The sequence below is a fragment of the Puma concolor genome, chromosome A1, assembly GCF_028749965.1.
Source record: "Puma concolor isolate L17-30 chromosome A1, mPumCon1.1.hap2, whole genome shotgun sequence".
Taxonomy (NCBI): Eukaryota; Metazoa; Chordata; class Mammalia; order Carnivora; family Felidae; genus Puma; species Puma concolor.
Genome location: NC_141667.1, coordinates 96,916,189 through 96,942,518, shown reverse-complemented (window position 1 = coordinate 96,942,518; position 26,330 = coordinate 96,916,189). Strand labels below are relative to the sequence as shown.

The following is a 26,330-nucleotide window of genomic DNA, read 5'->3' as shown; positions in this document are numbered from 1 at the left end:
AAAGTAATATATTCTTGCAGACTCATTAACCACAAAATTAGTCTGTTTTCTGAATTTTAAAAAAAAGTTTGGTTCATTTCAGGAGCATTCTGGAAGGCATATATTGGACAAAGTTGACAAAGGTAGAAGTGATTTGATTAAGTAATCTTAGTGGACCATAAACATTTTGTAGAATCGGGCTTGCTAACTCGGTGGTCACCAAAAGGGAAAAATAAGTTATTTGTTGTTAATAAAAAATGTTCATTCACTCCAGGATTGAAATATGATGAGTTGTTTAGCGTGTGACCCGGTATTTAAATTAGTTTTTCTTTTGTGTTTAGATCCTTCTCTGGAATTAAAGGACTCCAGCTGAAAGTTAACCTCCAACCCAATGACAATTACTTTTTCTACGTGAGAGCCATCAATGCATTTGGGGCAAGTGAGCAGAGTGAAGCTGCCCTCATTTCCACCAGAGGTACTTCTTTTTCATACACACACAGAGAACTATTTCCAAGCATTTCCATTTCTTTCCTTCTAACACCTAGAGAAGACACTGTAGAAGACTATTCTTAAAGCTCCAACCTCTTGGACTAGGTTCTTGGCATGAGGACCCAACATTGGTTAAAGACCAAGATATTTCTTTTAGATTTCTGGTTTAAGAAGTTCTCAACCTTGGCTACTCATTAGCCATCAGTCAGGGTACTTAAAAAAGACTGATGTTGGGGCCCCACTCATGGAGTCTCTGATCTGATTGATCTGGAGATGCATATGGGCTCTGACATGTGTTTTTAATCCCCCCAGATGATTCTTGTTTGGCTCTCAATGTGCTATAATTAGTGGGCATGTTTTGAGTGTGTGTTAGGGACAGTGGGATGGGGATATTCTTATTTTATTACACTGTAAACTCTATGAGCAAGCTTCCAGTCTCATTCTTCTGTTTATTTCTGGTGCCTAGCACATAGTTTGTGCCAATTAATGTTTGTTGAATAAATGAGTGAATAACTCAAGGAAGTGATAAAGCTGTTCAATGACATTTTGGAGAAAATAGCCAAATGATGCCCATAAAAAAATACTTGGCTGTTCTCAATTATTGTGAAAAGTGAGAGATGCAAAGGTGATCATTTTCTTATCTTACCCTCGACCCAAAGATGGCAGAAGATTGAGGGCAGTACATCAAGTGATTTGCTTAACCAGCAAAAACTTGTGCACATGCCTTGTTTGTGATGTGGTCAGGGCCAGCCTGATGTTTACAGGAGAGGACATGAGGGCTGCCTTCCCAGAAATATTTCCCCTCCAGTCCTAATATGGTGCCTGGATCTTCCACTGTTAGAACCACTCCCTCGGCTGACACCAGTGCATCTTCAGACTTTCATGTGCGCGTGAATCTCCCGAGGAGCCTGAGAAAATGCAGATTTTGGTCCAGGAGGTCGGGACGGGCCTGAGCTTCTGCATTTCTAGCCAGTTTCCGGGTGATGTTGCTGGCCAGAGGAGTACAGTTTGCATAGCAGAGGGAGCTCGACTATGAGAGGCGAACTGCAGCACCAGGTGCAGGCACGTGGTCATTAGCACTCATCCAGGCCTTGTTTGTCATGGATGAGATTTCCAGCTTGTGGATCTGAAGACACTGAGCAGGGCATTTTGATGTCAGGGGAGAGGGAGACTGCAGTCTGAAATGAGGGGCTAGGCCCAGGGACAGCACTTACTATTGTGATCATCTTATAAACTTATGTTCATAACTGCAATAGGAACCCGATTTCTTCTGTTGCGAGAAACGGCTCATCCTGCCCTGCAGATTTCCTCAAATGGGACAGTGATCAGCTTCGCTGAGAGGAGACGGCTGACAGAGTAAGTTGAGTGTTCTGAGAGGGGTGTCACCCTGGTGTGGCCTTGCCTGCGCATGTTCTTGGTTTAATGGACATACCTGGGAGTATAGTACCGAATATCATCACGAGCACACCCATACGGTTCGGGTACGGCTCATCACTAGGGAGAAAGTGCCAGTAGTTCCTAAGTTGGAGTAAGTGTCAGTATTTGTATTGCAAACACAAGCACAGATGGTTTTGCTTAAAACATAGGCTGTTTTCAGGTACCATCTCTGATTAAATGAAAAAAAGAGTCTAGGCTAAATTCTTCTGTTATTTTCAATAGCAGACCAGGTTTTGAAGAGAGGAGAATGACATTTTGTTGAGTTTCTGCTTCTGGCCACAGGGAGGACTTTCAGAGTTTCAGACTTTCTTGTCCCTCCCCACCCAGGAGCTCCCAGAAAAAGGAGTACTAAAGAGCCAAAAGCCGAGGGCCCCGTGGGGAGACTGATCTGCAATTTGCTTGCGATCTCTCACGGTCATTGTGAGGGGCAAATGGTCAAATGGGAGAAAGTATGTGAAGGCTTTTGAAAAGTGTAAAACATGTGAGACACAGGCAGCTGTTGGCGTGGATGTGCCTCCCACATGGCTGCCGGCAAGCCCTCAGTCCCTCACTGTGGCTGCCAGCAATGACCTGTGTGGTTTTCCCTTCTGGTTGCTGTTCACCGTATTCACTACGGCGCATGGCCCAGCTCAAGTGCTAGCTGCTCCTGGAAGTTTTCTCTGGGCCCCAGCGCCCTTTGATCTTACCTGTGAAAAGGTCTGAGCGCAGGTGGATTGTTTGTTAGCCACTCTGTCTTGAATAATCCTCAAGGAGCAGCCCTGTATTCTGCATCTTTGAATTCCCAGAATCTGGCATGGGGCCTGGAATGTTGTAGGTGCTAAAAAATATACAAATAAGTGAATTCAGAGGAAAAAAAGATTTAAGAAATAGATTGGGCTTTTCTGTCTTTTTCTGATTTTTCAAAAAATCAAAAAGAAAAGAAATAGACTGGAAGTTGGTTAGAGTTCATAGATGGTAACTGATGGTAACTGTAATGTATTTCACAGACCTTTATTTATTATTAACCTGAAAATTAGCTCATAAATATCAGGCAGCCAGGCTTTGCTCAGAGAGCAAGGGCCTGTCAGTATCCACCTCTTTGAAAGGAGGTTGTTGGGTAAAGACACGAGAAAGTGAAATACATTCCTTTGCATTAATCATTTTCTCATCTGTTAAAAAGGAGAGGGTGCTGACTGAATATTAACACTGCTTAAATTAAAAATGCTTCCTTGCTGTCTCAGCCATTTCAAAGCAGGATTGAGTACTTCATGCAAACAAGGTCACCCATCAGCAGTTGAAAGTGCTTGGGTTCATTTCATGGTGCCCGTTACAAAAATAGCTAAGGTGAGACAAAAGGAGACCTTTCAACAACCTCTCAGGTGCCCCTACTACAATCCAAAGAGGCCAGAGTCCCAAAGACTGTTGAGCACAGCTTCTACAAAGCACACTCATCACTCCAGTTCTACACTCTGCTCTGGCCTCACCGGCTGTCTTGCCGTTTAAGAGCTGCACCTCATTTGGTCTCTGTGCCCAGTAAGGTCAGCAAACACCAGAACTCATTGTTAAAGAAGATTTTGGAGACTCCTCCCCTACCTCCTCCTACTTTTCTTCGTCTTCTCTTGATGTTTTGGAAAAAAACTTTGCAAGTTATGTTCTCTTGGACCTCCCCACCTTCCTCCCTTGTATTTCCTCACTCTCCCTGAAAACAGAGATGGTGCCATGTCTTTTTTTCCCCTGCCATTATTCTAATTATTTCCTGGCTCTTAGCTTCTTCAAGAGATGCAGTATACTATACATGCATGGTGTATGTGGCAGCAGAAATATGTTGAATGCATGTTGAAAATTTGTGCAGTTCTGTGGCAATGAGCTGAAAGTTGGGGGCACAATGGACAACAAATGTCTCTAGTCAAATTCCAGCAGTTTCCAAGGATAGAATCCTGCCTAAACTGTGTGCAACTGTGTGAATGTGGATGTTTAGGAGATCAAAGCTGGTGATACCTGTGCTAGGCTTAAGTGATCCACTTTGTCTGCAGAATCCCCTCAGTGCTGGGTGAGGAGCTGCCTGCCTGTGGCCAGCATTACTGGGAAACCACAGTCACAGACTGCCCAGCTTACCGACTTGGCATCTGCTCCCGTTCAGCTGTGCAGGCTGGTACCCTGGGACAAGGGGAGACTTCGTGGTACATGCACTGCTCTGAGCCACAGAGGTAAGCTGGAGCCTTGCTTCCCTTCTTGGTCAAAGTGTCATGAGTTAATGTGTAGGCAGAGGTCTCTGAGGCACCTAACAAATAGTATCCTACTTCTCTGTCCAAGTCTGAGCCGACAAAGAAAGAAAACAAAAGAGTCAAACATATGAAGACTAAACTGTTAGTCTGATTACTGAGGAAGCCAACTTTAGTGAATGTGATTCATACCTGAAGGAAAGGAGATTTCTTACATTGAACCCTATTAATAGATTTCACCCAGCCATGCCACCTTCCCCACCCTGCATGGCAGAGTTCGTCCCTGGAGAAACAAAAAAGGAAGTATGTTTCATCAGTCAGCTCATTCTCCAAAGATAGTGAGGAGTGACCTCTATGCCATGCATGGCCAATTTCTCCTTCTAAACTCACCTGAGGGTGGAGGAGGTGACAAGGGTAGTACTAAAAAGCTTCCTCCCCAGAGAAATCAACAGGAGTGAGAAAAGAAGTGAGTCCCCGATTCCCCTCTCATTGGTCCATATCAGGAATTGGCAAACTATAGCCTATAGGTCAAATAGGACCACTGCCTGTTTTTGTAAAATTTTACTGATAGTATTATTGGAATACAGTCATGCTCATTGGTTTACATATTGTCTGTGGCTACTTTTGCATGTCAGTGGCAGAGCTGACTAGTCATAACAGCAACCAGTGACCCCCAAAGCCTAAAATATTTACTATGTGGCTCTTTACAGAAAAAGTTTGCTAACTGTATTAGTTGTAGTTTTGTTTGGTTGGTTACTATGTAAACACCATAACCTGTGTTAGTCTCAGAGAGATGAGGCAAGCATGGAATGATCTGAATATGCTCACAGGGTGGTCTTTATTAGAAACCTGACTTTAGTCCTGGCCCCATCCTTGATTAGCCTCCTGTTGGCTACTCACCAGGAGTCAGTGAACCCTTTGAGCATACCTAATAGACCTCATCTATCTTGTCAAGGGACAGGGATGCCTGGTCTGCTACATTTTTGGGTTGTGAGGATCACATGAAGTCAGGTACAGGGGAGAGTCTTGAAATTGTAAAGTATCAGGAAAATGTGAGGCATTATTCAAATGTAATGCTTTAAAAAGGAAGCCTTCAGAGCTCACAAGTTCCCAGAAAAAGGCCCACAGATTGGGATTTTGCATATCTCTGGCTGCACATTCCTCCCTGTATCCTATTTGACAGAGTTTGATTTTCTGACATGGTTCATAAGGACACTATCTCCAAGAGCTATTTAAAGTCACATTTCATCAAGTCAGAGCAATTATGATAATTGATGTTCATTGCTGTGCAATGCTTAAGGGCCTAGCCCCTGCCTGGAGTTTAAAATCTCTCAAACCCAGAAATTATAATGAGTAGATTTAGAGCTGGAACCAGATATTGATTTCATGAACCAGATATTGATTTCATGAAAATTTCCTTAGGCACTTGAATCTTTTTATTTATTTATTTATTTATTTATTTATTTATTTATTTATTAACATTTTTAAAAAGTTTATTTATTTTGAAAGAGAGAGAGAGAACATGAGCTAGGGAGGGGCACAGAGAGAGAGAGAGAGAGAGAGAGAGAGAGAGATCTCAAGCAGGCTCTGCAGGGTCAGCATGGGCCTGATGCAGGGCTTGAACTTAACTAATTGTGAAATCATGACCTGAGCTGAAATCAAGAGTCAGATGCTTCACTAACTGAACCACCCAGGTGCCCCAACACTTGAATCTTTGAAACCCCAAAACCATAGATTAGCCTCCAGTAACAAATTTCTAGACTCTAGAAAACAGAATTGTATCTTGTCAACAGGTTCAACAAGTTTGGTCTTCGGCTCTTTCAGGCCCAGGGTAGGCTCTGTGGGTTCCGGGAGGAAGAGTGTGCCCGTCTGTGTGGTCACAGCACAGAGAGGTCAAGCCTTGAGTGCCTTCATTTCATGTTTCAAATAGAGCACCCCACCTTAAGGCACTGTGATAACCACTGTGGCAGACCCCTCTCTGTTTCACTTTTCTGGCTTCATGATTTTAAACCAAACTGTATTACTCTTGATACTACTTGGGTAGAATCTAAGGTTTAAGATATTATAGGTGGAAAGGAGAAATGGAGAGGGTCTGAGGACATAGAATCAACTGGACTTCTTCCTGCCCACTCCTAAACTTTCTCCCCTAGTTCACAGCCTTTTCACCTCCTCCACCACAGCTACCATGCCTGTACCTTCCAGGGCGAGGTCTGCACGCATGCCACACTATCCTGTGTGTTGCAACTGGCAAATATTTCTAGAATATCATTTCCATCATGTCCCTTGTGTTTTTGCTCAAAAATCTACAAACATCTACAGTTTGTAGATGGGACCACAGTCAAGACAGGAATCCAGGAATAATATGACCAGGAAGGGGGAAGGATGAGGAGACCCAAGGGGAGTAAACCATCACGACCAAAAGGGGCTGGACTCAGTCTTGGCCAGTAGTGAGATTCACAGAGGTGGGCCCACCGGGACGTGGGGGCCCCAGTAGAGCAGTTCCAGAGTTACACGGGTATCTAGAATCAAGTTTCGATCTTTGTTCGAAAGACACCAGCAGTCCCAAGAAGGGGCAGGCAAAAGCTGGGCAGGTAAGAGGGCTCCAGGCAGACAGGCTTGGTTTCAGGCCAGAGTGGAGGCTAGAGAAGGAACTGATATGCTGGATAGGAAATGGAGGTGGAAGCAGGGCAGGGCAGGGCAGATTCCAGGCCCTGCAGAACTGGCGGAGCCAAGGCTTTGAGGAATGTCTCTCCCTCCTTGGCCTCTATGGTGGGGACTAGCTCAGGGACTGACTGGGGCTGGGCCTGTGAGCACCAGGGGCCTTCTAAGCATGACTTGGGGAAAATAGCTCAGTAGGGCATTCAGAACTCTCTAGACCAGTGGTGTGCAATCAAAAATTCTATGAAAATAGAAAAATGGTGTCACAGATGGCTTTTGAACACTTGAAATATGGCTACGAGGACTGCAGAATTGGACATTGAATTTTATATCATTTTAATTTTAATTTAAGTGGCCACATGTGGCTAGTGGCAATTGTGATGGACAGGGCAGGTCTAGTTCCTGGCCCCTGACTTTACTTATTCATGTTATATCCTCACAGTCACTCACATGTCCTCTCCAAACCTGTCAGACAGACGGTGCTGTTCTCTATGACCAATGGGCTTATTCTGCCACCTCGTCATTGCTTCTGCTGTCCCTGCTGGTTGGATCCCCTTCCTCTTTCCCACCTATGTCCGGTTCCAACTGTTCCTTTTTGCTGAATATGAGCTCATCTGTTCCCAAAGCCTTCTGTAAGAGTCCCAGCCTACGCTGCTGTTCCCAGTCACTGCCACTTGCAACCTTGGTCTTCTCTGTGGCTTCCAGGGCTTCCTGAGATTCTTATTGTTCTGTCAGATCTCTCACTGGCAAGACATTGAAAAGGTCCTTTATCACTGTGTACGCCTTGCTTACTTTCACATCCCTGTGAACCTCTGCCGTCTCACATGGTGTTTATTCTGCAGGGAAGTTGCTAGCTTCCCATTCCCAAAACACACCTGTACTCAAGCTTCTGGGCCCTTAACACTGACGTCATAGGCCTTAAGGGTCCTTGGCTTTCTCTGCCACACCAGTGCTGCTGTGCTTCCACTCCTCAGACCATCCCCGCTGATCTTTCCCTCATCACTTCTATCTCATTTTTTCCCTTCTCCCACTTTCAGGGCCCCAGCCTCTGCTTCTAAGACTCCCAGGAGAAAACACCAAACTTGGGTTACTTTTTGCCCAGAGCAATTTAGCCTCTTCTGTTGAGCGATTTCCCCTTCCTAGCCTGCTCTTGAACCTGTCCTTTCACAACCAAACAGGTCCATTAAATGTGTGTATAAACACTTTACCAATCTCTGCCCTGAGACGGAGCCTCACCCATAGCCCACTTTTTTTTTTTTTTTTTTTTAAATTTTTTTCAACGTTTATTTATTTTTGGGACAGAGAGAGACAGAGCATGAACGGGGGAGGGGCAGAGAGAGAGGGAGACACAGAATCGGAAACAGGCTCCAGGCTCTGAGCCATCAGCCCAGAGCCCGACGCGGGGCTCGAACTCACAGAACGCGAGATCGTGACCTGACCCATAGCCCACTTTTAAGTGATCAACAGAGTTTTCCTCCCTGGTCAGGAGGGTCTGGGTTCCCCAAGGGCAAGGACAGTACTCTGTGGTCCTTCTTAGCCCCCAGAGGGCCTAGTAAAGTGCCGGACTCACAGACATGCCCAGTGAATACTTGTTGAGTTGAATTTATTTGAATTGAAGAGAGAAATTAGAGGCAACACACCTGAGCTGCAAGGCTGCAAAAAAAACCATTCAGAAGATAAAAAGGAAAGTTGGTCTGGGGGAGGGGGGGCATATACAAAGGATGAAGTTGGGCAAAAATAATGAAATTTTTCTTAAACTTCATAAAGGCCCTTATGTAAGTTACTTAAAAAATTTTAAGCTGTAAAAGTAATACATTTTATGGAAGGCAAGCCTGCAGTACTTTTAAAAATACATGGCAGCCTCAAAGGAGTTTTATTCAAAAGAATGACACCATGAATGCGGTAGTTAAAACATGTGGGCAGCTGGGAAAGAATTAGAATGTTGAGAAAAATCACAAGGGAGGCATATGCTGGTTATTCTGGGACCGCCTCCTAATGTAGAAGGAGCAAAATTATTAAAAGTGTTTGTCTGTTGAGATGAGCTATGCATTTTAGCATCTAGGAGGGATCTGGTTAAAGGAATTGGGATAACATTATTGCAACTCACTGTGTAGTGAAATTAATAACTGAAAAATTAGTTATCACCAAGTGATCTTCTTCACCATGGTCTTTCAAGATTTCTAGTTTTTAATTCCCCATTCTGTTTCATTTCAGATATACATTCTTCTACAGTGGCATTGTGAGCGATGTGCATGTGACTGAGCATCCTGCCAGGGTGGGCATTCTGTTGGACTACAATAACCAGAGGCTTCTCTTCATTAATGCTGAAAGTGGACAGTTGCTCTTCATCATCAGGCACAGGTTTAATGAGGGTGTTCACCCTGCCTTTGCCCTGGAGAAACCTGGAAAATGTACTTTGCACCTGGGGATTGAGCCCCCAGATTCTGCAAGGCACAAGTGATTGTTGGCTTTCAGAGTTTGCAAGAAGAATAATTCAAATTTTGGGGGTCTATTGTTCTTTCTCTTGGGTGCTATATATTCAAAACGTCTCCCATACATTCGCACTAATGATAGCTACATGCACAGTGATCAGCACGTGAGCAAAACCACCAAGGAAACCTTGACTTTCTAGGTAGCGTTTGAGTAAAGACGATGGAAAAACAACTTCTACCCTTTGCTTTATGTATGTTTGCATTCTCCCCTAAACTAAAAGAATTTATACCTGATTTGGGCACCAGAATAGAGAAGTGGTCTTCCACCTGTTTTATCCGTGATGGACAGACAGGATATCCTTCTCTGACAAGAAACATGAGCTTTTTCCATAAGAAAGATGTCACCTCACTCCATTAACGGATGTTGGATTCTAATCATTAGAGAAGGAGTTTTAATTGTTCACAGCTGATAATGAACTCTTTTGTAATAATATGTACTGTAGGACATGAGTCTCTTTTCCCTGAAATTTTAAATGTAGACAAGAGCTAGGTATTAGAAATTTCCATTTGCTAAATAAATGGCTAGAGTCTATAAAACAAAACCTGTTATATGAACTTATTATATATAACTTATGAGCCCTGCATCTCTGGACTGGGACAGACGGCCGAGTAAATGACCATCACGCTTCAGTGGGTTGTGTCACGACTAACTTTCACATAAGAATTTTACATGCGTCTTTTAAAATCTGAACACTTTTATCCCATAGTTACAGTCAACTACAGGAAGCTGGGAATCTCTTTTTGCCAAAATGAAATAGTTGGTCATTTTTAGATACTATATTGAAATCTCTTGAAATCTTCCTAAAATATGTGTGCCAAGTTGATAAATCTAGAAGGCATTTTGAGATGATTGCTCTTGTTTTCAATAATGTAAATACTTTGATCTTATTTATAGATTTTTTAAATTATGAATTCATTTCTTTCTTTTCTTGTAATTAGGAAATCATATCCTACTGTTGAGATCTGTTCTAAATTCTCTTGATTCACAGCTAGAAAATCCAAACTGGATCTGTAACTGCATTGGTAGAGCCCCTCCAAAGCCATCACAACTCTGCTTTAAAATGAGAGCAGCTCCGGGCAAAGTGGATACTTAGTGAAATAGAAGGAACAATGTAATGCTTTGTTGAGAATGTTCTCTTCACTTTTGTCAAGACTTAAAAGTGTTACCATCAGGTTCTGACTCATCAGCAACCCATGGGCATTATTACTTTTTTGGTGAGAATGTCATGTAATTAAAAACAGGAACAGTAGTAGCAACCACATGAATTTTAGAATTTGTCTCAGCTTGGGTTCTTCCAAAAGTAGACCTGGAGATAAAGATGCAGTGCTGGTTGTTTACACAGGAAGGAATTCTGGGAAGCACACGGGAGGAAGTGGGGAAAGTAAGACAGGAAGGGGGAAGAGCCAATAAAGGACATGTTTTATGAGTGGGTATTGCCACTCTGATCAACTGGGGCTCACTTGTGCTGGTGGTACCCTGGAAACCACCCAGAACATTCCAGAAGCTGGCATTTAACCACTCTGTCCAATCCCTGTTGGTTGAGGGTTGATCCAGGGGGCATTAGGTTCCCATCCACTGCCCCCCCCACCCCCACTTTTCCAGGTGTGTTCCTTGCAAACTCCTGCAGTCTCCAGAAAGCCCTCAGACAAAGGAAATGAGAAAGAAAGTCATCTCGTGCAGAATTGTCACCAGACAACTGCCTAATGCAGCTGTTGGTACACTCAAGTGCGCTGGGGGTGAGTTGGAGGTAAATGGGACAGGGCACCAGCATCATCTGCCATCAAGTTGGCAGCTCTGGTATGAAGGGGAGAGTCAGAATAATGGGAAGAACTAAGGTTGAAGCTTGATTCAGCTCCTTCCAGGTTTTAACTCAAATTCTTTAGTTATGCCTTTCTCTTGGGATAATTGTAAACATCAGATTAAATAAGCATGTGAAATGTCACAGCATTTTGTAGTTTATAAAACATCCAGACAAGGGACTTCGGAGATCCTCTTTAAAGCCAATCCTCCATCACGTTCCGTGAGTGGTCCTCCCATATCTGACTCCATGTGTGTGGTGGAAGATAGGACTCTGGGCTCAGAAGGTCCATGTTTCAGCTGCCTCCATCTGTTGACTGATAGATTTCCAGTGGGTGGGTTTCTAGGGAATTATTCCAGTGGAGACAAGCAAAGTGAAGTTAATGCTTTTTCCTTACATCCTCAAGCAATTCCTTCCTCCTGGCCCTTGTTTTGAGTTCATTTTTCCTTCTTCTTGTCCTTCCCACTCACATAACACAAACCCTCAGAACAAAGAAAGGAAGTCAGCAAATTTTGTCAAAATTGCTCCTCTGCAAATCTGTCAATGGTACTTATTAGTTTAATAACATGCAGAGCTCATACCTCATCTCTTTTAATCTTCATCAGGACCTTGCACAGTAAAAATCACTGCCATTTCATAGATGAGGAAACCAGTCTCAGAGCAGTTAAATAACTAGTTCACACTCACAGCCAGCAGGTGGCAGAGTGTGGATTTAGATACAGCTCAAATCCTGAGCCAGGAGGATAAAAAGATGTTTCATTTTGTATCAGAGATCATGTTTTCCATATATATGTGATTCGTGAAAATTACATGTGTGTGTATATACATACACACTCTCCCCCATACACCTGTACATATGCAGGCAGACATTCATACATAAATATTTTCTTCCCTCCTGAACTGACTTCCTTCCCAAATGTCAGTTTTGTTGTTGATGCTGTCTTGGGTTTACCTTTGATTCCTTCTTCAGTACCGATGACCTTAATTAGGATTCCAAAGAGTCGGTAACATCTTATTTGTGAAGAAAAGACTTTAATACGTGAAACCACAATGCTTCCTCTCAGAGGTATAGGGCCAAAATAAAGGAGTTTTGGGAAAAAGAAGAAGAAATGAGGGTCAACACTGTGGTCCTTCTTTGTTTGCATACACACCTGCACAACCCTGGACAGGTACGTTCTTGGTCAAAGATGGAAGGATTTTTCTACTGAAGCAAATCAAAATGCATTCCTGCTGTTTTTTCTGGAGATGCTTCCATAACGTGCAACAGAACTGAAGTATCTTACTTCATCATACCCACTTACAAAATTGTGTGCCTTAAGCACCAAACACTAACACTCTCCTGTCAGAAGCATCCTTCAGGCTCCAGAGTGGCCTGTGTTGGAAGTCATTTCTTATCTTTACTGTGTTAATTACCCACCAATGATCTCAAGTGTTCAACTGCTGAAAGGACTCACAGGACTCAGTTCATATTCAACGAAGAGCTTCGTCACAGGCAAAGGATATAGTACAGCTGCACAGAGGAATGTTAGGCCATCAAGGCGTTCTGGTATCTCAAGTGCAGCCTTGTTTGTGCTCCCACCATTGGGTTACGCATTCTGTCCAAAGTCTCCAGGCCTCAAACCACCACCAGTGTGCATGTGAGGCATTGTGATACCAGGAAGCCCAAGTTTTGTTTCTGGTGGTGTTGGGCCAGTGAACTGGTCACATAGGCACTTTCCAGATATACAACTAGCCCTAACTGTTGAGCCTTACTCCTCTGCCTCCTTCAGCCTCCACCAAAACCAATGCAAATCATCAATCTGTTGATTGTTACTAAATGATACTATCATTCTGCAGCAAAACAACTGGTGGTTGTTGAATCATGGTTCCAGAATCTCACTTATTTTTTTTAATGTTTGTTTATTTTTGAGAGAGAGAGCACAAGTTGGGGAGGGGCAGAGGGAGAGGGAGACATAGAATCTGAAGCAGGCTCCAGGCTCTAAGCTGTCAGCACAGAGCCTGACGTGGGCTTGAACTCATGAATTGCGAGGTCATGACCTGAGCCGAATGCTTAACCGACTGAGCCACCCAGGCACTCCATTTATTTTTAGTTAATAGATCTCATGACCGTGTCCAAGGGTCAGTAGCTTTGTGGATATGCATGTGATCAATTAAGACTAGCAAAAATAAGCCCATGCTGGGCACTTACTGTCCTGTGTCCCTGAGCTCAATTGCTGGGGAGTGTTTGAAGAGTAATAATAGTAAGAACTGAGTCCATCCGCTCATGTCCCTGATATGGTGATTGCCAGAGTGATCCCAGGCACATCCCTGAGTTGAATGACACGGGTGCTGAGTTCCGGTCCCCTTTATAAAGTGCAGGAGGGAACACGCTTCCTGGGCTGCTTTCTGAAGAGGAGATCAACACCTTTCCTTTTTCCTTAGTATCCTCAAAGTGTTTGTGATTGTGTCCCTCTTGGTGCTTCTGTTTTGGTTGTAAATGAACTCCTTTTCTATGCTGAGTTTGTTTTTTGCAAGTGATATCAATAATTTCAAATCCCAAAACAGTATATGAACTACAGTTTCAGAATAGATGGGGGATTAAGAATGTCTGACTTGGAGCAAAGATGATTAGGGAAGGAGGTAAGATATCTTTAAAGGTTTGAAGAGTTATCTCTAAGAGGAATAAAGCTTACTTTGATTTTTATACTAGGACTGGTGGAGAGTCCCATGGTTGATGAATTTGGTTCAAAAGATGGAAGAACGCCCATCAGTGATGATTGGCTCAGGGACATGCTGCTTAGCAGTAATGAGCACTCAGAGTTAGGATGAATGATCAATTGCCGGAAATATTAAAGATTTGGGTTCTAGATTCGTGGTTTTGAAACTGTGTTCCTGAAGTGCTGGGATTCCACAGACTTGCCTGATGGCCACTGTGGGATCCAACAAGAAAACCGAGTGGGCATAAATTCTGACCCCTGTCCTATTTCATCACGGCAGCTCAATATTAATCTGTTTTACACATTGGGTTTCATATAATAATTCATATGATGAAAAGATTTCCATGAGTAAGTAAAGTCGGAAAAGTAGGTAACCATTGAGGTTCAAGTCTGAATTCTGTGATGCAGGATGACCCAAAAGTCCTTAAATCCTCCATTCTTTCAGAGTACCTTTTACTTTACTATCCAATACTGATATCATATGGACTTAAAGAAATTGTTTCCTATCCCAAATTTCCAAGAACTTCTATAGATGATTACATTCTCCTGGTTGACATTGCTGACCTCCTGCTTCTGCGTTCTTCTCCATGACCTCTAGCTACCTCACCACTACGTCTTCATCCTTCCTTCGTCCTATTTGGTCATCCTGAAACATTGACACAGTGCTCCATTGATTCCTTAAGGCAGTGCTAACACAAGGCTAAAACTGGTAGTGGTTAACACAGCTTTTGCTCAAGAGTTGGCTTTAGTGAGGGAAATTTCTTCATAGATCATGAAACAAAGTAAAGCTGAATGTGAGGCATCTAACAGTGCTAGGAGCCCCTTTTGATCTCTTCTCCAGCTCGCTCTTCCAGCCACACTGAACAGACTAACCTCTCCATGCTACTTTATTCTTTAAGTTTCTAGATTCTGCTCAAACTTTTTTTTTTTTTTTACTATCAGCTTGCAAGGAAGCTGAAAATGTCAAAATACAAAAGCCTCTCTTACCAATATAGACATTTTGTATAATAGAATGAGAGAAAATTTTTCCCTCCTACCTCAGCCTCTTCCATTCTGCCCAGATTCTAGGCCTCTCTTTGCAGAACTAAAAAGGCCACTAAATCAATTCTCTAAACCAAAGAACACTCATTTCCCCAGAGTGAATTTGGCCATTACCCCTCAGAATGGTTTTAGAATTCCCTTAGTGTCTTCCCTCTAGTAGATTTGTGTAGAACTAGGTAATGTTTGAAAGTTCTTTCTCAACCTAACTGGAGCTCCCAGACTTTGTGTTGGACTTCCTGGCACTGTGGAGGACTTTACTGCATGTTAGGCACTTCAGGAAGAATGACACCCTTCTAGAGTCAACATATTATTTGAGGATTTGATAACTTCAGAGGCAGTGGGTAATTAGGACAAAGGAAAATGGGGAAGGAGAAGCATAATTCATTAATTAATTCATTCAACACATGTTTATTGAGTACTTACAATGGGCTGGGCACTCTTCTAGGCCCTAAGGAAATGATAGTTATCAGATCAGACAAAATCCCTGCTTTCAAGGAGCTTATATTCTAGTGGAGGAAGACGGACAATAATAGATATATAGCCTGTCAATGGGGAATAAGAACCAGGAAAAAATAAGAGTAAGAGAATAAAAAGTAATAAGAGGTAGAGGCTGCTATGTATTTTAGGTATGATGGAAATATCTCTGATAGGATGATATTTTAGCAAAGACCTGAAGGAAATGATGGGGTGAGCCACATGGATGTCCTCGGGAGAAGAGTATTCCACACAGAGGAACAGCAAGTGTAGAAGTCCTGAGGCAGGAGTATGGGGGTGTTGGAAGACCATTGAGGCCATGAAGGCCATAGTGGAATAGCAAGGGAGAAAGAATGCTATGAATACAGTCAGAGAGGAGCTGGGAACAAGACCATAATGACCTTAACAGCCAAATAAGGACTTTTTGTTTTATTCTAGATGAGTTTACAAGAAGTAACAGGTATGGAGAGTAGACACAGTGGCAATCTCAAAGAATTGGCTTTTCATGTGCTTGGGTATTATGTTTTTTAACATTAAATGGAAGATTTCATGAAGACCCCCTGAGCTGGCCTTTGCCAACTCTCAGCTCCTGCAGAGAAAGTGCTTGGTGTAGGTAGAAGAAAAGGTGGTTTTTGTTTTTTGTCTCCTCCCCAGCTCTGCCCAGGAATCCTATGGCCCTACTCACTTTCTATTTCAGGGGAGCAGCCCCTGCTGACTGGTTGCCATTAGGACCATCTAGCCCAGAACTGTGGAGGGTGGGGCGGAACTGCTATCATAGCCGGGCTGACATTGTGCTGAACAGAGTCTGCTCACCCTTAATGACAGGTTGGCAACCATCAAAGATGGAGAAATATAAGCACATTTGAAGGAAATGTTTCATATCTTTACAACGGCATGATTTTTCAGTTACAGAGAAGGTGAAGTAATGATGGCATCTAGGGAGGTTGCCTGCCAAACAGGCCCTCATAGGTGTGTCTGTGAGTGTGTTTGTGTGTGCATCTGCATGTTGTAAATATTTCATATGTGTGATTGTGTGTATGTGTGTGTGTGTGTGTGTGTGTGTGCATGTGTGTGTCTTAGCAGGGGTGTGTGTGTGGCCAGAAGTGTCATTACAATTCAGAGCTTGCTTTCCCATTGAAGATCTAGGAACTGGATTTGTCAGAGCTCCCAAGGGTTGTTAGGTTCAGAGGGACTCACCCACATTAATCGAGCCCACAAAAGACTTATTAAGTAATTTAGAACACCATTTGCTTAATTTATAGTGAGAAATCAAATTATCAAAGGGAGTGATGACCACATCTCTGCTGGTCACAGGATTCTCTCTCTAGGCCCCTGAGGAGAATTAACATATTTTCCCCCTGGGGAAGCCCTATGACACTCAAAAGATTGTTTGGTGATCAAGGCAAATTATGTGAATGATCTTAATGACCAGCATTATTAAACTGCCATGACAAGCCATGGGCCCAAACATTTGGGTTTACTGCTCTAAGTACTTTCTCTCTGCATTAGCATTGGGCTTCCCTAAATCCTGTCCTTTGAGGGCTATTCAGTCCAGTTGCTTACATTACCATTAAGAAAAAATGTTGCCTTAAGACCATTTCCCAGGCTATAGATTTTTTCTTCATTTGGTAAATAATTGATTCGATTTTTAAGCCCTGTTCCTCCTTCTTTTGATCTGAAGAATATCATGCCTGTTACGATGACTGTTGCAGATGATAGAACATTATCTATTACATAAAGATCTTACTAATTTAACACAAGGAAACCACACTTGCAAATTCTTCTGTGGCATCTCACTATCTCTCTCATGGGTTGACTGCATGTGGGAGGAGGACATTCATTCAAGGATTTGTTGTCACTGATGAGAAAGAGTGGTTGAGAACACACATCCGGGAATCATGGAGATGGAGCTCTGTACCTTCATAGCAAGTTGGGCAAACTGTTCCGCCTCTTACAGAGTCCTCATAGTAAGACAGGAATAGTACCAGTTATTATGTCATAAGGTTGCTCATACACTCATTTGAGGACTAATTAAGTACCGAGCACTGCTCTAGGGACCAGGGAGCCAGCAGTGATCAAACATTGCTGCCCTCCGGAAATTTGCATTCAAATGAGAGGAATGACACACGGTACAAGAGATAAGTAAGTACACTGTTTAGTTTCAGAAAGTGATCAGTGCTATACAGAAAAATAAAGCAGGGAAGGGTTGTTGTGACATGTAAATGAAAGAACGTATGTAAAGTCCTTGGAATGCCTGACCTATAATGATAGCAAAAACTTCAGCTGTTACCAATTGAGCTGTACCGCAGGGACTCTTACAGTGAAAGAACTAAGTGTGGCCCTCAGAATAGCACATGGGCCTCACACACAACTTGGCATGTAGTTATGCTATCCATGATCACTGTGTCTCCAATGCAAGTTTAATATTTTCCTGTTTTTACTCGTTGCAAACACTCAGGAAAAGTATTTAGAACAAAAGATAAATTATCCTTAATGTCACCACTCAGAAGCAATTTAACATTTGGTATGCATCCTCGTAGGCTTTTCTCTTTTTCTTTGGACGCACACACACACATTTTTTTTTTTTTTAATTTTTAACATTTTATTTATTTTTGAGACAGAAAGAGAGACAGAATGCAAGCGGGGAGGGGCAGAGAGAGAGAGGGAGACACAGAATCTGAAGCAGGCTCCAGGCTCTGAGCTGTCAGCACAGACCCTGACGTGAGGCTCAAACTCATGAACCTAGAGGTCATGACCTGAGCCAAAGTCAGATGCTTAACGGACTGAGCCACCCAAGTGCCCCCCACACACATTTTTTATTTTTATTTATTTTATTTATTTATTTATTTATTTTTTACATTTATTTATTTTTGGGACAGAGAGAGATAGAGCATGAACGGGGGAGGGTCAGAGAGAGGGAGACACAGAATCGGAAACAGGCTCCAGGCTCTGAGCCATCAGCCCAGAGCCTGACGCGGGGCTCGAACTCACAGACCGTGAGATCGTGACCTGGCTGAAGTCGGACGCTTAACCGACTGCGCCACCCAGGCGCCCCCCACACACATTTTTTAAATGCAACTAAAATTACTGTTACATAACCTGCTTTTGTCACTTAAAGCTCTATCTTCTGACATCAACAGATTCACATCAGTATTTTAATGTCCAATTATAGTCCACTGGAAAGAGAAATCTTTTTATTTTTTTATTTTTAGAGAGAGAGCAAGTGAGCAGGGAAGGGGCAGAACGAGAGTGAAAGAGAAAGACAGTTCAGCGCAGAACCTGACCTGGGGCTCCATTTCATGACCATGAGATCACGACCTGAGCCAAAATCAGAAGTTGGACGCTTAACTGACTATGCCACCCAGGTGCCCCTGGAAAAATGAATCTTAAGCTAGTTTGTTATTGATAGATATTCATCGACTTCCAAGTTTTTGTTTCTATAAAAATGCTTTGGTTTTAAAGGCACAACTTCACTATTTGGCCTAGAGCTTTCCATGGATCTGTCATGAGAAAGTATGCATTATTTCCATATTTACTATGAACTCTTATCACCTTTTAAAAACCCAGCTGGGAAGATTGAATAGAAACTCCTTCATGGTACCTAGTTTAATTTAGAGTCAATTCAGTGTAATTACATTTAACTGTATTCAGTTTAGATGTATTTTTTAACATCTTCCGTGTCAGGACACCATGCTGATTCCTGCTGGGAACCAAGATGAGTAAGACGTAATCCCTCCTTTCAAGGAGACCAAGACAGGAACATAGATATTGGTAATCAGCATATAGGCCAGAAGAATCATCGGATCACAGACTAGGGAGAGGACATATCTATCTGTTTGCTGTGACCAAATAATAAGAAATGTCAGCCTTATGTCACTAGTGTGTTGAATAAGCAAGCCTCCTGAGACAGAGTCATAAACGATGTACTGTTTTTGTCTCCTTGTGCCCTTTTAAGTTTACTCAGTAGAAGGAAGTTCTAAATGAAATTTTAGGCAGAGGAACTTGGGAGGCCTTAGGTGGGCTTTCTTAGAAGAAATGTGGGAACCAAGACCTGGTGATTGAGTAAAAGTTGGCCAAATTGAGGGGTGTGGGCTCTGGGGCAGGAGGAGGGAAGAGAAGAGTGTTCCTGATGTAGAGTGAAGATGAGGAGGCGAGAAATAGCCTGATGCCTTAGAGGGGTTCAAAGATCAATATAGTTATGTGGGAGGGAAGGAGAGGTGTACTGTGGAGGGCTTTTATCGTGGGACAGATTTTCTCTGACTACCCCAGGTTTTAGCCTACATTCATACAAAGTGGGCAGTAAATAAATATTTTTAAAAATAAAGTCTGAAAATCATATAAGTTTTTGGTTCCTTAACACAATTTCCCTTCTCATAATTCAGAACCACCATGCATCAACTTCCCACTTCTCCTCACTGGAAAATTGGAAGACTATCTCCAAATGGTTTTTGGACCTTAAGGCAGAGGGAGAAAAGTTTGCATCCTTCAAGCAGAAGCTCCCATGGAGTTTGTTGGTAAAGCAAGTTGTCTCAGGAAGTAATGACTGAAGGTGAGTGAAGGATTGAAGCCTCTGGGTCAAGGATTATCATTCAGAGTGGACGAATAAGCTAGACTCATCCAAAGCACAAGCTATTTCAAAGGTGGTTTTCTTAGGGAAAAAAATGGTGATCAATCGTATCTTTCAGGAAATCAACTCTGCTGAAAATAATTTATCCTGCTTTTTACTTTTGTCTTCTTTCAGTGAATTAAACTATAACCAAGCTTATTTCTTGATTTGCATTTCTCCTTAATTATTCTGAGCTAAGTTCTACCCTGCAGAGCTCCAGAAAATGGATAAAATATGCATCCGAGTGTTGAACAGCAGCGGCAGACTCCTACACACCAATCCCTGGCTGTGTGGGACGCTGCCATTTTCCCCAAGTCATTTCAGGTCAGAAACACCTCTGCTCCCAAAGAATAGCATTTAGGGGCCCCCACACAAGGTCTTTGTATGCACCGTATGATATCTATCAAGGAGCAATACATTGTTCTGCACCCTCCCAAGAGTAAGTGCAAGGCTACTTTTCTGCACCTACGGACATAGAAGGGATTCTACAATCATTCTGCCCAATGGGAAACCCTGTGAACTACCTTTAGAGGGCTTGAAGTCAAAATCAGAACATGATTTTACTTTATTCTCATCCAATAAGCCAAGCTTTCTTTTAAAAATAACATTAATCCATATGATTGTGGAACTTCTGAAAACTGCAGAAATGAGGTAAAAAAAAAAAAGCATCCACAATTCTGCAGACTTAGACTTGGTTGATATGTTCTTTGGCTTCTGGACTTCTGCCTCCTGCCTTCCCCTAATGCAGATACAATGCCTAGAAGTGTCACAGGCAACTTGCAACCTTGAGGATAAAATTCACATGCTGAGCATGAAGGAGCATAATGACAGAAGCTTGGATTCTTTCTCAACGCCATTGGTGAGAAACCATTCTGGTTCACTACTTCTTACCTCTAATCTTTTTGGAGTAAAATAAACCCCTATCCTTGGAAACCATTAAAATTTTAGCTGTATTTTGGGGCGCCTGGGTGGCGCAGTCGGTTAAGCGTCCGACTTCAGCCAGGTCACGATCTCGCGGTCCGTGAGTTCGAGCCCCGCGTCGGGCTCTGGGCTGATGGCTCAGAGCCTGGAGCCTGTTTCCGATTCTGTGTCTCCCTCTCTCTCTGCCCCTCCCCCGTTCATGCTCTGTCTCTCTCTGTCCCAAAAATAAATAAACGTTGAAAAAAAAATTTTAAATTTTAGCTGTATTTTGAAGTATGACACGCGTTCAGAAAAGTGCATCACAAGTTTATAGCATAATGAATTTTTTTTCAAAGCCAATATAAGTGTGGACATGTAATATATGTATACCAAGAAAAAAAGCATTATAGTAAGTGACTCCCAGTTACTCTCACTTCCTTAAGTAACCTGAATCTGAAGTTAACCACAGATTAGTTTTTCCTGGTTTTGAACTTTGTATGAATGGAGTCACACAGTATTTTTTTTGTTTCCAGCTTCTTCTGTTCAACATTATATTTGTGAGATTTATTCATGCTGTTGTATGTAGCATTATTTATTCATTCTCTTCATTGTATAGTAGTATAATTTATAAATATACCATAATTTGCTTATTCATTTTGCTACTGATGGACATTTGAGTTGTTTCCAATTTGGGGCTGTTAAAAATAATACTGCTGTGAGTATCCTTGTACATATCTTCTAGTGAATATGTACACACTTTGTAGTGAAGATAGCTAGGAAAAGAACTGCTAGGCCATGACATATGTATGTTCAGCTTCAGTAGATAGTGCTCAAGTCCAAAGTATGAAGTTCCTTCCAAAGTAAAAAAGTTCCGATTTCCACTCTAACCAGCCCTCATAAGAGTTTCAGCTGCTTCATATCCTTGCCAAGTATATTCACATCATCGTGGGACCTGAACTTTTTTTTTTTTTTTTTAGGATTGGAAGACACTATACTTTTACAAACTGATTGTCATGCGATTCTTCTTATTGTTCACTCCCTAAATACTGAGTACATGCCTGAGTCTTAGTGATGATTCTCTCTCTTAAGGGAACAAAATTTACAATGAGTCAAGCTGGTTAATATGAGGTTTTGGATTTTGAGATTATAATGAGGTCATCCCTTAGCAACTAAGCTTAAAGCTAATGTCATGCTTCATTTGAAATGTTAGGTTAAATTGGCTTTGGTCAATCAATGCTAGGTTTAAAAACTAAGAGAGAATGTGTGGGATGTTCTTGCTCCATTATGATAAATGCTGTGATACTCAAGGGTATTGCTGTGGACAATAGGATGTGGAATTCAATCAATCTGGCACAGTGCCCTCTACTTTGCAGAATGAAGAGAAAGCTGACAGTTGGATGAAGAAAGGCCTTGTGGAGGAAGTGTTATTAGAGCTGACCTTCAGGAGCAAGTTCAGTGTTACTGCAGGCAATCCTGGGGAAGTTATTACAGAAAGTGCAGAGGAGACCACTGGATCAGAGGTGAAAAGAACATGCGAGCGACCCTGAGGAAGCCAGCAACTAAGCTGCCCCAGAAGTCAGGAGTCTTTCAGTCTTTTCCGTGCTTAGAGCCTCATCAACCAAGACAGGTGTGTGTGTGGGGGGGGGGGGGGGGGATGACGGGGGAGGTTCCTCTCAATCCCCTGGCTTTAGTCTTGCTCAGCATTCTGGGGTGTGCTGGCTCAGGTCGAAGAAGCAGCACATACTAACTTCCTTCCAGCTGCCTTAGTCAGCTGAGCCAATTGCATTGAGGGCTTGACATCAAGGCTTCTCAAACAGAATCCTGTTGGAAGTAAGAAACACAGACAGAGCTCTCCCCTCTTGTGTCTTGGCCTCTGATAGGACATTTTCATAGATGGTGCTCATCTCCCAGTTGTGGTACTGGTGGTTGGGATAGTGATTACCTGTCTAGGTTGTGGCCTGGCTGGACTGAGGTCCCATCCACTAACTTGCCCCAGGGAGGAGCCAAGGCTCAGTCAGATAAAGCCTCTTCTCATTACACGGAACACACCCACCCCATCGGCCCAGTTCTACTGCTTTTGATGTCAGGGATGCAGACTTGGGCTGATTAGTCCATTCAAAGTAGATTGAAAAAAAAGTCCCTATTTATTTAGTCAGGATTGTGTTTCAACAACAAAACCCTGAAAAGCTCTGAAGCTTCAAAGTTTATTTCTTATTTTTGCTATATGTCCATTATGGGTTGGATGTGGCTCTATCCCATCTTACCTTTACTCTGGGACCCATGCTGATGGAGCAGGGGGTCCTAACTGAAACATTGCTATTTATCTCCTGGCAGGGAGGAGCTCAGTGAACCATCCATTAGCCCTTAAAACTTCTGCTGGGAAGTGATCCAAGGCTCTTCTGCCCAGTTCCATTGGCCAAAGTCAATCATATGGCTAAGTTTTCTCTAAGGGGTAAGGAAGGGATAATCCACCTCCCCCCCCACCCCCCAGGAGCAGTATGGAATATTTGTGAAAAATGCTACAATATTCCACACTTGGTCACCAAGGGAGGTATTCCTCAATTTCATCGTAAATTTACCTTAACTGACAGGTACTGGTGTGGTTTTTATTTACCATCTTTTAAAACGGTGGGAAAACCTGAGTGGTAAGTACAAATCTCCAGGTGATTGGTGAAGGTCATTCATTTTGGGTGAAGAGCTGAGAAATAACAGATTCAAAGCGTAGTGTGTGTTGTAGGTTGGAGGCATAGAGTAGGAGGCAAGATGGGGGGAGAGAGAGGCGCTTGAGTGTGGTGGGCCTTAGGCACCAAGGGTTTAGAATCATTCTTTAGGCAGTGAAGTTTCGTTGAAGACTTCAGAGTGTTGGGATGCACACTCTTCCTGCCAAGAGCCCCGAAGACATTTATAAAGGATGAAATGAAGGCTGGGTACTAGTTAGAAACCATCACTAGAAGAATAATGGTGAATTTGACTTCAGTTCCAGACAGATTTAAGTTCAAGATCTGCCTTTGAAATATCATAGCCACATGATTCCAGGGAAGTTCCTCTACCTCTCTAAACCTTGGTTTGTTCCATGTAAGACGGAGATGATAATAGTATTGCCTTCCATGGTTTGCTGTGGGAACTAAGTAAAGTAACGTATGTAAAGTGGTTAGCAAAACCCAATACACCTAGAAAGCCCTTACATGTGGGAAAGCAGATACAATGAAGTTTAGAATCAATAGGATCTGGTGATTTTATGTGAAGAGTAAAGACATGGGAGGATTTGAAGAGAGTACCAACGTTCCCGGACTGGTGAATGGCAATGCCACTTACCTATTCAGAAGCTGGTAACAGCTGGGGGAGGAAAAATCCTGAGTCTGGGATCCCAGGGAGACATCTGTGGAGAAGGTTTCCAGCAGGTGCTTAGAAATGTGAGCAAGGCTTAGTAGATAGAACTTGTACAATGAGTCATTGGCTGATTGTGTGGACAGATGGTTTCTGGGGTCTCTTGTGGAAAATACTTAATTTTATTTTAATACTTACACAGCACTAAGAGCTGAGGAAAGAGACACTTCTCCAGGCTAAAGATTCTGGACGTCAGTGATTCTCACACTTGAATATATCAGAATTACCTGGAGGGCTTCTTTAAGCCCAGAATTTCTGATTCAGTAGGTCAAGAGGCTGGAAACTGGGTTTCCTCACCTCCTCCAAATGCTCTGCTTTTATGTTTTCTCTGTCTTAACTTAGTCTTAGAGTAGACCTGGAAAATGCTGACCCCACAAACAGGAGTGATTACATTCACACCATCGATCCTCATGTCTAGAATAAGATTTAGGGAAATGGCCTTTTGAGAATACACAGCAGATTGCTGGGAGATCAGCAGCAATTCAATATGACAGGTGTGGCAGATTTTTTGATTTGTAACATCCCTATGTTATGATTCATAGAATAAGTCTTTAGCCTATGGACCTTATTCAAGAGATATCATCTGTCCTGATGAACTAAACAATCCAGAAAACCACAATAGATGCCTGTTGTGTGCAGATCTTTGTCTCACTCAATAGTCTGCCTTTAGCAGCAGCCGCTGTCACAGAGGGGATCTTCCTTTAGGCATTAGCAGGGATGAGGGGTTGGAATGGAAGAAGTGACAATCCTAAACTCCCCTCAGTAATAAAGACTGCACGGATTTACATCCCTGAAGAATTTATAGTTTTTGCCTGGATGTAAAGCATTCTCTTAGTTTACTAACAACTATGTAAAATACAGTAATCCTTTCTTTTGTCCAAAGGACCATCTAGTAGAAGCTTCTAAAGTTTCCCATTACTTTTTTTTTTTTTTGCAGTATAATTGACCTAAAATAAACTGCACATACTCAAAACGTACAGTGTGATGAGTTTTGACATATATTCACATTCATAAAACCATCACCACACTTAATATAGTGAACATATCCATTACCCTAAAAGTTTCCTTGTGCCCCTTTGTAATCTAGAGACTACAAAGTCTTAGAGTGTGCTCTACTCCCTACATGACCCTATTCCTCAGCAATCACTAATCTGCCTTCTATCACTATAGGTTCGTTTACATTTTCTAGAATGTTGTATAAATAGAATTATATCATATATACTGTTTTTTTTGGCAGGGGAGGGGTCTAGCTTCTTTCACTTCGCTGAAGTTTTTTGAGATTCTTCATGTTGTTGTATGTATCAATGGTTCATTCCTGTTTCTTTTTTTTTTTAATTTTTTTAATGTTTATTCATTTTTGAGAGAGAGACAGAGAGTATGAGTGGGTGAGGGGCAGAGAGAGAGAGAGAGAGAGAGAGAGAGAGAGAGGCAGACAGAGAACTTGAAGCAGGCTCCAGGCTCTGAGATGTCAGCACAGAGCCCAATGCGGAGCTCAAACCCATGAACCACAAGATCATGACCTGAGCCAAAGTCGGACCCTCAACTGATTGAGCCACCCAGGTATCCCAGTTCATTCCTGTTTCTTATTGAGTAGTATTTCACTGTATAGATATACTCCATTTGTTTACTTATCTGTTAATGGGAATTTACGTTGTTTCTACTTTGGGGCTATTACAAGCACTGCTGCTATGAATATTCACGTGAAAACTCATGTACATGCAGATGCTTTCATTTCCCTTGGGCAAATACCTAGTGGTGAAACGTCTTGATCATGTGATGTACGTGTAAAGTTTTAAAGGAATTGACAAAATTTCTGAAGTGTTGGAACTATTTAAGATTCCTTAAGGAATCTTAATGGTGTATGCAAGTCCCAATTTTTCTGCTTTCCAGCCCATATTTAGTTTTGCCAGTCTTTTTCATTTTAGCCATTTTAATAGATATGTAGAGGTATCTTATTGTGGTTTTAATTTGCATTTCCTTGATGGTTAATGATGTTGATTATTTTTTTCAAGTGCCATTTGCTATTTGTGTGTATATATAAAAACATATACAATGTATACAAAATATATGTACGCAATTTTTTGATGAGGTATTTATTTTTAAATTGATTTGTTTGACTTTTCATCATTGAGTTGTAACAGGTTTTAAAAATATATTCCAAATACAAGTCT

The 26,330-nt window shown here is 42.2% G+C and overlaps 1 protein-coding gene and 1 long non-coding RNA gene across 2 annotated transcripts in view; both read left to right on the top strand.

Moving 5' to 3' along the window:
* The window catches only part of CMYA5 (cardiomyopathy associated 5), an 89,763-nt gene extending 79,938 nt beyond the window's left edge, over positions 1 to 9,825 (top strand). Inside the window, exons 10-13 of the mRNA XM_086698000.1 lie at positions 321 to 454; positions 1,725 to 1,824; positions 3,918 to 4,091; positions 8,979 to 9,825. Of these exons, the coding sequence (XP_086554126.1) occupies positions 321 to 454; positions 1,725 to 1,824; positions 3,918 to 4,091; positions 8,979 to 9,225 (655 nt within the window). The 3' untranslated portion in view covers positions 9,226 to 9,825. The remainder of the gene's footprint in view (positions 1 to 320; positions 455 to 1,724; positions 1,825 to 3,917; positions 4,092 to 8,978) is intronic.
* An 8,306-nt stretch (positions 9,826 to 18,131) lies between these two features.
* Positions 18,132 to 24,797, top strand: LOC147584317 (uncharacterized). The gene is made up of 3 exons (XR_015248367.1): positions 18,132 to 19,815; positions 20,621 to 20,731; positions 22,146 to 24,797. It is a non-coding gene; the product is annotated as an uncharacterized LOC147584317 (long non-coding RNA).
* The last annotated feature ends 1,533 nt before the right edge of the window (positions 24,798 to 26,330 follow it).